Here is a 12,783-nt window from a genome sequence, read left to right as displayed (position 1 = left end):
ACGATTGCACATTATATAGATCCTCCAATAGCCTGACTGAGCTTAATGAAACCATACAGAGAGAGCTTGATTGCTTATCAAATTGGGTAGAAAATAACAAATTAGTACTAAATATTATAAAAACTAAATGTATCATCTTTGGATCTAACTATGCATTGAAAAAAGGGCCGTCTCAAAAAATGTCTTAAAAAATGGGTTGCTTCGAGTGAGGGGGGGTTCAACACTGATATGACTGTAAGAGTTCACTTTTATTATTGTATCACTGGCATTGATGGTTGATCGAAACAAATAAAATAAATAAACATCTTCAGTCAAATATAAGAGTCAGTTTGGTGTCATGAGTGAGCATGTCTGCTTCATTATTTGCCTTTATCGCTGAAGCTGTGGAGTCCCAAGATGCTGTTATAATCCACTCTGTGTTAATGCCGTTGTTCTAAATCACTCCAGATTAGCTGCTGTTGTTGAGCAAAGCCAGAGTATTTGACATCCTGTGGGGAAGCAAAGGAGTTCATGTAACTTGTCTTTGTCATGAGTGATGGAAGCGTGAGGTGGACAATGCGGTTTGGTGTGGTGTCAGCCTTTGTGGTGAAGAAGGAGCTGAGCCAGAAGGCAAAGCTCTGAGCTTTGGGTAGTGACCAAAAGAATGAGATCGCAGGTACATGTGGCCAAGATGAGTTTCCTCTGTAGCGTGGCTGGGCTCAGCCTCAGAGATAGGGTGAGGATTTTGGACATCCTGCTGCTCCTTTGCGTCAAAAGGGGCCAGTTGAGGTGGTTCGGGCATCTGATCAGGATGCCTCCTGGGCGCCTCCTGTTAGAGGTTTTCCAGGCACGTCCAACTGATAGGAGGCCCCGGGGCAGACCCAGAACACGCTGGAGGGATTATATATCTCAACTGGCCTGAGAACATGTCAGGATCCCCCAGGAGGAGCTGGAAAACATTGCTGGGAAGACAGATGCATGGAATACTTTGCCCCGGCCCCAGATAAGCAGACAAAAAAGAATGGATGTATAAAATGTTAAGAACTCTGCTGCTGCAGTATGGAACAGGGATGCAGTCATTGGTGTGATTGATGGTGATGCAGTGAGAAATGGGTCATTTAATAATAGGCCGGGCATTGTTCACACTGCAGTGCTCATCTGTGGCATCATTACAGTGACTGCCACCCACACTCACCAGCCAGCTGGCAGGGATTTGTAAAGTTTATGGAAGATGCATTAAAACCATCGCCCCGAGTGGGCTGTGTACTTTCCTGATCCACCTGCTACTGTGGAGCAAATACAAAGTTCCTCCATCCTTAAAACATTTTACTGAAAACAATAACTTTTGAAGCAACTCCACAAGTGTGATAATGCTGCAAAGCCAGAACAAAAGCTGCTCTCGTTATCATATCCTTTTCCTGGGCTGTAGCGTGACGTCATGCCACAGTGGCAAATGTCATCGTCCTTCTCAATAATGCAAGGCCTCATTGTTAATGTCAGCCCGGTTTAGCATTGGAATATGTCCTCAGGACTTCCAGCAGGTATTTTTGGCTCCCTGTCCTCGTGTAACATCCCAACCTCATAGGAGGCAGAAGAAATAGGAAATTTTGGGGCATTAATATTTGATCAGCTCATTCAATCAACATCTGTATCTGTGACTTGCTTTAAAATGGAACATTGTTGACCTGCTGTGTGTTGATTATTACGTCTGTTCTGGTTTTATTTAGTAGGTTGTTGGTCGGCCTGTTATGAGTCCTCTCTGACATTTCCAGATGGTTGATTTCATAAGCCACTGGCTCACACAACTTTGTTCAGTGTTCTAATTGGAGCCCTGGAGTCACTATTAGAGGGAACATTTGCAGTCTGTATTTCACAATGGTGCTTGCTTTCTCTCGGGGATCACTGCACATCCTGGGTTGATCTCCTGTAAATACCCCCGTATAAATATTGTGTTTGGCTGTGTTGTCTGTCGCATTATTATTCTTGTTCAATACTGCAGAGCTCTCCCAGTCCTCTGTACTCTCTAACCTGCTTAGGATGTGTTGGTGGGGGTGGAGGGAGGAAGCAGTGTGCCAGATAGAAAATGCTTTGTGTTTGTGGAAGTGGTGGTGGCCCAAAATATCATCAGTTAGTCACTTCAGTGTTGAGGATTGGTTTACAGTAATTAGGGGGACTTGTGGAACACGTTCTATAATTTACATAAATCATGTTATTTTCATTCATTTCGATTAATTTAAGTTGGATTTTAAAGGGACAGTTCATCCAGTAGTGCTCTTCATCAATTAAGACTGTTTTCATGTGAGTTGCAGAGTGTTGGAGATAGCAGCTGTAGAGATGTCTGCCTTCTCTTGAATATAATGGAACTAGACGACACGCATGTTGTGGTGCTCAAAGCGCCAAAATATACATTTGAAAAACTCAACATCAATGTCTCTTTCCAGAATTCATGACCTGGTTACTCAAGATAATCCACAGACCTTGTTGTGAGCAGTTTCATGTAGGAACTATTTTCTTTCTACTGAACTACACCTGCCAATTGTATCACTGCTCAGAAGGAAGTGTGCATCTACTCATGGACAAGAGGCTCCTGCTCAAGACAGGACGAGATGAAAACATTAATGGTGTCCTCCTCGGCTGAGCTGTGACGTTAGCTAGCTCAGTGGTGCTAGGTGAGCTAGCAGTAGATGCACACTTCCTTCTGCACTCTGATACGGTCGGTGGGTGTAGTTTAGTATTGCTTTGTATTTTTCATGGCCAACAATCAGTGTCTCCTTCACACACTTATTTATGTGCTGTTAGCTGACGCTGCAAATGTTTTGTCCGTCCCTTCGCTCTCATTGAATAGAAATGAATGGCAAATATTAGGGATGTGTGACCATGCCTTAACACTGCAAAGCTGTCGGGAAACACACTGCTTACTGAGATCTTTCCATACCACTGGACCACTGTCACCCTCTGACAGCACATTAAAGTGGACTCTAGCTGCAGCCATGAGTCGTGTCCTGGCTGATAAATCCAATTATCAGTGAAGAGACAGATGTCTCAAGCAGTCTAGACCGGCTGCAGTGAGCCATGCCCATTTTACATCTGCATGACTGCATGGAGCTGTCTCTTCACAAGCGTCAGCCTCATCTCTTCACATTAATCTCACCCTGGCAAAAGCTGACTTCGAAAAAGAAGCATTGTTTGTGACAGGTATTGAGGCCATGTACCCAGTGTGACCTTTGGGTGAGCACTGAGCAGAGCTTAACTGAGTTATTGTTGTGTTTGATAGAAAGCAGTCTGGAGATAGCTCAGTCAGATTTGCAAGGCTTTATCTATTTAACTCTTTTGTTGTGAAAGAGATGAAATAAGTCGCCCCTGTTTGATAGAAATACCCTGCTGAATATTTCTGAGAAATATAAATGTATGATTTCAACTGTATGATGCACAATTTTGCTTCAGCCATTGCCGAAGTATTGCATCACTCTTTTTAAGGATATTTTTGTTTATTTTGATAGTGAGAGAAGGAAAGGCAGGGGAAAGAGAGGAGTGACACGCAGCAAAGAAAAAAGATTTAGTGATCTTTGTGTGTGAACAAAAAGCCAAAACTTGTAGACAGGGCCTTAACTTTCTTTTCTGCCAGGTGTGAGTTTGTGTGTCTGATGTCCTTAATGTAGCATTAAACCTCTCCCACACCCTTTCCCCATCTCCTCGCCAGGTCTGTCCGGCAGCATGAACTTTGATGAATCCAGCGAGCATGAGGACGATGCGGAGGAGGAGCGAACGCGTTCTCTGACCCCGAACGCTGACAGCACCAGACCTGCCTCTGCTGCCAGTGGCAAGGACACTCCAGTGAGTAGCCCAATAAACACACTCACCAACAAGCTTCCAGCACAGACTACATAATCCCAGCCTTGATACTGAACATTGTGTAAAAAGGTTCATGCACTGTGTTGTTCCCAGGAGGTGGTCACCCCTGGATCACCCACAGCAGAGAGCTCACTCATCGATGTAGCCAATCTAGAGGAGTTCGTCCTGCGTCCGGCTCCACGGGGGGTCACTGTAAAGTGTCGAATCACCCGGGACAAGAAGGGCATGGACCGCGGCCTCTACCCAACCTACTTCATGCACATGGAGAGAGAGGATGGCAGGAGAGTGAGTGTGGGCCATGGGTACATTCATAAAGACAAAGCCAGACATTTTCTGGTTCCAGGTTCTCAAGTTTGTGGATTTGATGCTTTTCTTTGTCATATATTAAAGTAGATTGTACATCTTCAGGTTTTGCACTACTGGTTAGTTAAACCAGGGCTTTGGGAAATTCCTGACTGAACTTTTGTCAGATGTCACTGCAGCAAATATCATGGGACATTAAAGCAGCAAAACTAAACTGCAGCTATAAACTTGACAGGAAGTAGAACTAAACTTTTAGCTCCTGATGTAATCAATGACGTTACACTGCTCCTCGCGCGTTACTTCACACAGCGTCTGTCTTAATGGGGACACACTCGCTCAATGAAAAGTGAAGCTGTAATTTGTGGGCCTACTGAGATTTCAGAACAGCAGACCTTTTATTCATCAAAACAAAAAGCAAAATGTCTGATCAGTGTCATTGCTTTGTATTTCTCCCGTAGAACAAACAGTGGCTGAGCTTTAAATGCCAGGAAAGTACTGCTCCATGCTGACATTTGACTCGGTTTTTGTTGGTCAATGACGCAGTCTCTTTCTGCTGCCTCAAAATAGCTATGCATGAACAATGTGCCTGACCACACCTTAGTGTAAGACTAACATGCCCTTTCTCATGGGCATGTTCTCATGATTACATGATTACATATATCTTTTTCTGCCCCTCTCTCCAGGTGTTTTTGCTGGCAGGAAGGAAGAGAAAAAAGAGTAAGACGTCCAACTATCTTATTTCAGTGGACGCCACTGATCTGTCGCGAGAGGGAGAGAGCTTCATCGGTAAACTGAGGTAAAAACACACTTTCTCTTCGATCTACCTGTGTCCATGGAGGACTACATTATCACTGTCATTTGTTGAAAGCATAACTGAATATACATCTTAAAGGGTCAAACAGAAATCTGCCTAAAACCCTCCTTGTTGTGTTGAGGCTGTGATCAGTAGCTGCATTAGCCGGCACTTACAAGCAAATTTTATCAGCTTTCAGACTCTAAGCAGCAACTGAGTAATTGCTGTTATTAATCTGTGCACAGTTTATGAAATGATACCTTTTAGTGTTTATGTTTGGTTGGTTTGAAGATAACCAAGCACAGTGCTTTTGCCTTTCCCACTCCACATGACTCAGCTGGTGAAAATGCTGCCAGCAGTTGACACATGAAATGATGTTAACGTTCCATCTCCGGTGTGTATTCTAACAGGTCCAACCTCATGGGCACCAAATTCACAGTGTATGACAACGGCACCAATCCCTGTAAAAACCCCGGGACGCTGCTGGAAGAGAGCAACACGCGACAGGAAGTGGCTGCTATCTGTTATGTGAGTGACTGATGTTGCACACAAGTGTTTGCTGCATGTCCCTGTTCATTCATGTGTTCATTCTGTGTGAAACTGTCACACTGTCTGTGCCCTTTGGCAGGAAACCAACGTGCTTGGATTCAAAGGACCACGCAAGATGACTGTAATCATCCCGGGCATGAACATGAACTTTGAAAGAGTCCCTGTCAGACCTCAGAATGTGAGTCTGATCATCCTAGAATCATTTATTCAGAGCGGGAGCATCAGCTGAACAGGTCAAACCTGAACATGTTTGTTTTACAGGAGCAGGAGAGCCTCCTGAGCAGGTGGCAGAATCACTCACTGGACAACCTGATCGAGCTGCACAACAAAGCCCCCGTGTGGAACGACGACACCCAGTCGTATGTGCTGAATTTCCACGGGCGCGTCACTCAAGCGTCTGTCAAAAACTTTCAAATAGTTCACGACAACGACCGTAAGTATTCCCTACCTTTCACTGTTTGCCCTCACATATTCTCTGCACTGTTAAGGCTCACAGTAAAGACTGTTTCCTGTTACTCTAGCTGACTACATCGTCATGCAGTTCGGCAGAGTGGCTGAGGACATCTTCACTCTGGACTACAACTACCCCATGTGCGCTTTGCAGGCGTTTGCCATCGGCCTGTCAAGCTTTGACAGTAAGTTGGCCTGCGAATGAAACCACCGGTTTGGCTTCCACACCGCCACCTCTCTTGTCCTCCCTCAAATCTTTTCTCACGGGACTTTTTGGATGCTACACCGCTTACATCATCAGGAACCAGTTCACATTCCGTGTGTTTGCGCACGAAACGCAAGATTAAAAGAAGAGAAAGTAGATACTGATCGGAGACGTTGGTCCTCTGGTGGCAAAATAACAACCCTCTAGGTTCCTGGGTGGAAGGGTTTTTTTCCTGTGTCATTTAGGGGTTTATTTCAATATTATTTTGTACAGTGTATGTGTACAAACTAAAAGGGAAAAGACAAATCACACCACTCTCATCTGTGCTGGAGACAGGCGCTCTCATCAGACATCTGGTGCAAGAAAACTGATGTAAAATTTATGACTCATTGTTTGTTAAAGGAACAGTTCACCCCAAAATCAAAAATACACACTTGGCCTCTTACCTGTAGTGCTATTTATCAGTTTGTCTTGGCGTGAGATGAGTGTTGCAGATATCAGCCATAAAGATGTCTGCCTTCTCTCCAATATAATGGAACTAGATGGCACTCAGCTTGTGGTGCTCAAAACGCCAAAAAAAAAAAAAATTCATTTGAAAAACTCAACATCAATGTCTCTTTCCAGAAATCATGACCTGGTTACTCAAGATAATCCACAGACCTTGTTGTGAGCAGTTTCATGTAGGAACTATTTTCTCTCTACCAAACTACATCTGCCAACCATGATCATTTGAAGTTTGATATGGCAACAAATTTGACCAATTTTAGCAACAGCAACTAGCTAAGAGACGTTAATTATTTAGTACTCATTCGAGGACATTGGGACTTTGTTATCATTGACAGTGTTTAGTTTTTTTATACTTATCCGGTCCTACTGATCCCAAATAGCTAGGAGACATTAAAAATGTAAACCAAACAATAGTTCAGGTGTCTGAATGTTATATAGCCGATATTTCTAACACTCTGCAACTCACACCAAAACAATCTACATTGAAAAAACAACAAAAAAACACTCCAGGTAAGAGGAAAAATGGGCTTGATTTTGGGGTGAACTGTCCCTTTAATGATGCATTTTGTATTAATTCTTTTGCCTGTACATTTTATTTCTGTCAGTGTTTTTGTTTTGTTTTGCCTTACTCAGAGGAGTGGACCAAAGGATGTAGGTGTCCACGACGCCACAGTCTGAACCCTCCACTACATGGCCTGTCCTCTGGCGCCACCCTCAGGCCAATCTGTAGAGTTAGTATTTGGTCAGAAGGGACAAAGAAAGTCAAGTTGTTTTCTGTTTCTCATCTGTCCAAGAGTTTCTTTTTGATAAGTAACTTGCATCACAGTCACAATTTCAATCATGTTTACATCTTTAAATGTGGCGACATGTTTTACTCTGCCATCTTCTCATAACTAATGTTGACATCATCCTTTTATTATCATTTCGTCATCCCTCTTTTTATTCTCGTGTGGAACGTGCATTATTCCGAACAGGCCTGTCTTAACGGTTTTTGTGGGTTTTTTTGTGAATAAGTGTAATTTTTATCTTGTGACTGTGATTTTTCTTTGTTGTAACAGGTTGGGTTATCATGGGAAAAAAACATAAATGCAGAATTGCACATTTAGAAAGAAAGGATTTACATACTGTATATAAAATAGAAGATCATGCCTTCTTATTTGATCTATTCTAGCGTACATATAGCGACATGAAATACAAAATGTCATTTCAAGACATGGGATTTTAAAATAATGTATAGAAGTGAAGCATGAAGATACAGAAACCTTCCCAGACTTTGCAGAAATCTACTGTATTTACGCTTCATATTCAATATAGACATTTTATTGAGCTGATATTCCCACATTTTGTCTGTCTCAAAGCTTCAGCAACAAAACTGCCGGTGCCTCTTCATCTCCATCTCATCCCTTTTGAGTTATAAGGGAAACTTAAGGGAAATCAATAAAGGACAATAATCCTTTGTCATTAAATGTCCTTAATATTTTGTTAACACAGTGTACTGTATGTCTGTGAGGGGCAGGGTCATTATTGCTGCAGAGCCAACAGTAAATAATTCAGTTACTTTAAAGGTATACTATGCGTGATTATCAGTCAAATCAAACCCCACATTCACTCTCGTTTGGCGTTTCGGCTTAAGCCCCATTTCCACAACACACTTTCAGTATGGTGCCTTTGGAACCAACAGTAACCCTTCTGACATGGTACCTAGACCCTAGTGTTTCCACCACAAACAGTACTCTTAAATGTGAGCGGGGTTGTTGTCATTCACTGCTCCGTCCAATGACTTAAAGGGATTACTTTTATATAAATTCATACATTGTTTTTTAGGGAAATCCCGCATAGTATACCTTTAAATCAATTTAATTTGGATGCTTTAAAGAAAAGGTGTTCAGTGCTTTTCTGTTTGAATTGGGCGTTTCCTGCTCAAAACATGAAAACAAGCAGCAAAGAACACCTAATTTTGAGGAAAGTAATACATTTGTCATTGTAAGTGTGCCAGCAATGTATGAAAATCCTGTTTTGTCATTCTGTGTGGAGTTTTCAGAGAGAAAAGGGAATTTATAGGAAATATTTTCAAAGATATATGCTTTTACTATTTCGGTCAAACACATTCCAGTCCAACATTTGACAAAAATATAACCAGATATATTTTAACAAAGGACGATCAAATCTGTTTATCAGGTTTAAACACCAAGAGATGAATGTATTCAGTCAAACAGTTTATTTTCATAAACACAGCAGAGGTCAATTTGATTCAGAACACTTTAAAAGACAAACAGAAGTACTTATTTCCATCCATGTGAAAGGTTTGACTTACCAAAATAAAAGACATTTTGAACTTTTTTGAACTGTCTCCTCTCAGAACTTCATTGTTGTTAAGTAGAAGTTCATGGCACATAACTAACTGCACACACTGACACACACTAACTGCAGGTGATAACATCTGATGATCTTATAACTCAACACTCTGTCTGAACAACCAGCATCACCGAACTCGTCTGCTTTCTCAGATCTCAACCTCCTTGGGCAGGTCTTTGTACTTGATGAGGTAGTACGGGTAGCACTGACAGCTGTCAAACACTACAAATATCGTGGGTTTGTCCACGTTGTCCACGCAGCTGTCGTAGAGACAGAATTTCCTCGTCGTGGAGTACAGCGGCGGTGGCCGGTGGTAGTTGTGCCTCCCGAGACAAACCTTCCCCACCAGGACTTTGGCCAGGAACATGTGACGAACCTCATCCGACGCCACCACGGCCGAGAAGGTGTGGGAGAAGGAGGCGGTGCTGGCGAAGTAGGAGCCGACGCCGTGGGATGTTCCGTTGACTCCGGCCATGCGGAGGTCGAAGTTGTTGTAGCAGATGTCCTCTGAGGCCTTTTTGGTCGTCCCGTGGAAGAGATGTCTCTCCAGAGGATTCTTCAAGTCGGCGTGCTGCTTCTGCATGTACGCCTTCTGCCTGTCATGACACGCACGCACAAGTATTTTAATGTGTTTTAGAATATTTTCACCACTCTATTTTGCCGTCAGACTTTCCAACAGGCAACTGAAGCTGTTATTTACGAACCTTTGGTATTTGTCCCAGTGGAGGAGGCTCTGGACCTGCTGGATGCTGACAATGTCCACCCTGGTCTCGGGCAGGCTCTCGCAGAACAGGTTCAGGAGACTGCGGTAAGCCTCCGTGCCTGCAGGAACATCCACCAGGCTGTAGTCCTCAGAGGTCACACTCCACACTGGAGGATACCAGGAGCTGAACTCCTTCAGAGGGTCCACGCTGAAGTTGGCTGCTGGAGGATCACTGTTGGGTTTGGAGGGGTTGGTCTTGACCTCTGTCCTGGGTGTGGGGTGTACAGAGAGAAGAAGGACATTACGCTGGACAATAACTACTGAGTTGGTTTCAGCACCACCAATACAATTTTCTTTTAATTAAAATGTTAATGCTTCCAGAGAAATGGATACTGACTGCAGGTAAGGCTGCATGGAAACAGGGGAGCGGTAGACGGGCCTGCAGCGAACCTCTCTCTCGAACCCTGTGGTGACGTTGGTCTGCACCATGGAGGTGAAGTCCACCTTGTACTGCTGCGAGCCGATGGTGAGAGTACACTCCGGCTCCTTTTCATTCATATTCTGCAGCAGCACGGCTGACGCATCCTACAGAGAGATCTCAGTGAACAAGGAGCTTCTGAAACTGAACTGGGTGCAATGATAAGAAAAATTCAAAGACTGAAAAAAAAAAAAAGAGACGTTCACCTTGTTGTACTCTTCCCAGTCCATGTTGTTCCACCAGAAGAACTTCCATCTACTGGGAAAGTGAGGGTTTCTGATCGGACTGTCAGAGTTAGTCAGTCGTCTGACCTTGTCATACTTGGATATGTCGTCCACATCCATTGAGTCAAAGTTTAAAGTGTTGCAGACCTGCCTGAAGGGAGAGTTGGGCAAAACAGCACCGCAAGGTTACAATCCCATAATGAAATTTGAACACATTGTTATTCAAGCGGTCTGAGAGAAGACTCCTGCACCAACTCTTGGGTCTGCTTACAGGCTTTAGACAATCAAGCTCATGACGGGAGACTTATGCCAATGACAGGTCATTTCAGAGAGAGGGCATTCCTATTGGCTGTTCTACTGATGCAGATGTGCATACACGTCTTTTTAGTGAAAGCTTGATTCAATGACGGAGAATCCTGCAGGGAAAAGTTGCTATTCAAGCTGTCTACACTGCAAATAACCCACAAAAAGGACGACAGGCTTCTCAAAAAGTCTGAGAAAGAGTCTGACAATAAACAAAATAAAACACGTCAATATTGGTGAAGCTTTTCAGAGAAGGAGGGAAAATATTGCTAATAGTTTAGCTTTTTGCTAACTGGAGTCATAGGCTAACAAGTTCATGTTTATGTAACTAAGGTTAGGTACTAGGTTTTTTTTTTTGTTTTTTTTACAAAATGTAGTTTTCAGTTGCAAGTCAAAGCCACATGTGAGGTGTCACAAGCACTTCTATAAAAAACAGACTGTGATCAAAATAAAATGCAAAGACAGGGATTTTTGTCCCTGTTTTAAAATATACAGCTGCACAACATTTACATGAATAATGATATCAAATAAATAGCAGGGCTGCACATTAATGTTTTGCACGTAGCAATGGAGCTACAGAGGTTTAAAGGTTTGCAGCACAGGACACAAAACTGTAACATGAGTATAAAGGTATCAAGTGGGTTTGGGAACAATTAAACACCTTAGTGGGGGGAGTTAAAAAGTTTTTGTGTGCAGCTGTGCAGAGAGTGTGAGAGAGGAGAGATGAAACTGGTGCCAGCCTACGCCAGCTTTAACTTACTGTTGTCAACACAGAACAAGAAAACAAGAATTATTAGCCTCACTCACCCATCCTTGACACAAATGGCCTCTTGGTTGACATCGCAGTACAACTTCTCCATTAGGACCTGAGAGCGAAGGGGGATGTCGATCCACCGGTGGGTGACCACACTCCACAGCTGCCAGTGAAATGGGTAGGGAGTGTGGTGCATCTTACACTTCCTCCCTGCCTGACACAAACCCAGGAGGAAGTTGTCACAGATCTCGATGTTGGCGGAGCTCCTTGTGTGGAACAGGTTGGGGTCAGGCACTTTAGACGGGGCTTGCGGCATAGTGGGGGTGGCTGGTGGGGTCTGGATGGTGAGTCTCTTGGTAGGGGTGCTGGGCTGAAAGGCAGGCTGTGGCTGGGTGATGGTGAGTGGCAGGGAAATGATGACGGAGGTGACTGGCGTAGGGGTTGGAGGTGTGTAGACTAGTTGACCTGGAAGGCTTGGCGCTAACTGGGTGCTGTTTTGGGAAAGGGTGAGCACAACACAGGAGTTCTGGGAGGTGTTGTGCAGCTGAGTGATGGGCTGGATGGCCAACTGAGGTTGCGGGATCCCAGAAAAAGGCACTGAGCTCTGTGTAGCGCTGGAAGTGTCTTCAGTTTGGCTGGAGGTTGTTCTCTTCCCCTGCTGAGAGGTCACAGGGGTGAAATGAACCATGGCGCTGTAGGGGTCGACGGTCCAGGTGACGTCAACCTGCTGGGATCTCATGGCCTCCCACACTGGGAAGCTGCTGTTGGCGTCAGAGGGGAGCTCCAGCAGGATAAGAGACGGGCTCAGGAAGGTGACTTTGGAAGATTTGGACTGGGGCTGTAAACCACCAGCATCGTCTGCCAACTTTCTCTTCGTCCCTCTGCTGGATGGAAGGTATGGCATCCTGGATGGAGCTGCAACAATGAATTGATTAGTTGTAAATTATTAAATGAATCCCAAACTAATGTAATTTTCAATATGAATTTGCAATATACTACTATACAATTCTATGCAAGATTGATTTGCGCTGCTAAAAGACATGGAAATACACTCACTGGCCACTTTATTAGGTACACCTTGCTAGTACCAGGTGGGACCCCTTTTGCCTTCAGAACTGCGTTAATTCTTGGTGGCATAGATTCAACAAGGTGCTGGAAACATTCCTCAGAGATTTTGGTCCATATTGACATGATGACATCACACAGTTGCTGCAGATTTGTCGGCTGCACATCCATGATGTGAATCTCCTGTTCCACCACATCCCAAAGGTGCTCTATTGGATTGAGATCTGGTGACTGTGGAGGCCATTGGAGTACAGTGAACTCAT

At 43.9% G+C, this 12,783-nt stretch overlaps 2 protein-coding genes across 4 annotated transcripts in view; one reads left to right on the top strand and one right to left on the bottom strand.

Moving 5' to 3' along the window:
• The window catches only part of tulp3 (TUB like protein 3), a 39,855-nt gene extending 30,878 nt beyond the window's left edge, over positions 1-8,977 (top strand). For all 3 annotated transcript variants that reach the window (XM_050036762.1, XM_050036761.1, XM_050036763.1), the window contains 7 exons: positions 3,680-3,813; positions 3,925-4,116; positions 4,818-4,930; positions 5,338-5,455; positions 5,556-5,654; positions 5,738-5,909; positions 5,998-8,977. In XM_050036762.1, coding sequence (XP_049892719.1) covers positions 3,680-3,813; positions 3,925-4,116; positions 4,818-4,930; positions 5,338-5,455; positions 5,556-5,654; positions 5,738-5,909; positions 5,998-6,131 — 962 coding nt within the window. In that variant the 3' untranslated portion in view covers positions 6,132-8,977. The remainder of the gene's footprint in view (positions 1-3,679; positions 3,814-3,924; positions 4,117-4,817; positions 4,931-5,337; positions 5,456-5,555; positions 5,655-5,737; positions 5,910-5,997) is intronic.
• Positions 8,978-9,111: 134 nt separating this feature from the next.
• On the bottom strand, positions 9,112-12,359 carry LOC126385266 (protein mono-ADP-ribosyltransferase TIPARP-like). The gene is made up of 5 exons (XM_050036876.1): positions 11,509-12,359; positions 10,381-10,549; positions 10,094-10,281; positions 9,698-9,964; positions 9,112-9,589 (listed from the first exon to the last, which is right to left on the bottom strand). The coding sequence occupies exons 1-5, from the start codon at positions 12,357-12,359 to the stop codon at positions 9,142-9,144; spliced, it is 1,923 nt and encodes a 640-aa protein (XP_049892833.1). The 3' UTR covers positions 9,112-9,141.
• Positions 12,360-12,783: the final 424 nt, after the last annotated feature.

The sequence above is a fragment of the Epinephelus moara genome, chromosome 23 (assembly GCF_006386435.1).
Source record: "Epinephelus moara isolate mb chromosome 23, YSFRI_EMoa_1.0, whole genome shotgun sequence".
Lineage (NCBI taxonomy): Eukaryota > Metazoa > Chordata > Actinopteri > Perciformes > Serranidae > Epinephelus > Epinephelus moara.
Note: the sequence above shows the minus strand (reverse complement) of the source record. Positions and strands in the feature narration are given on the sequence as shown.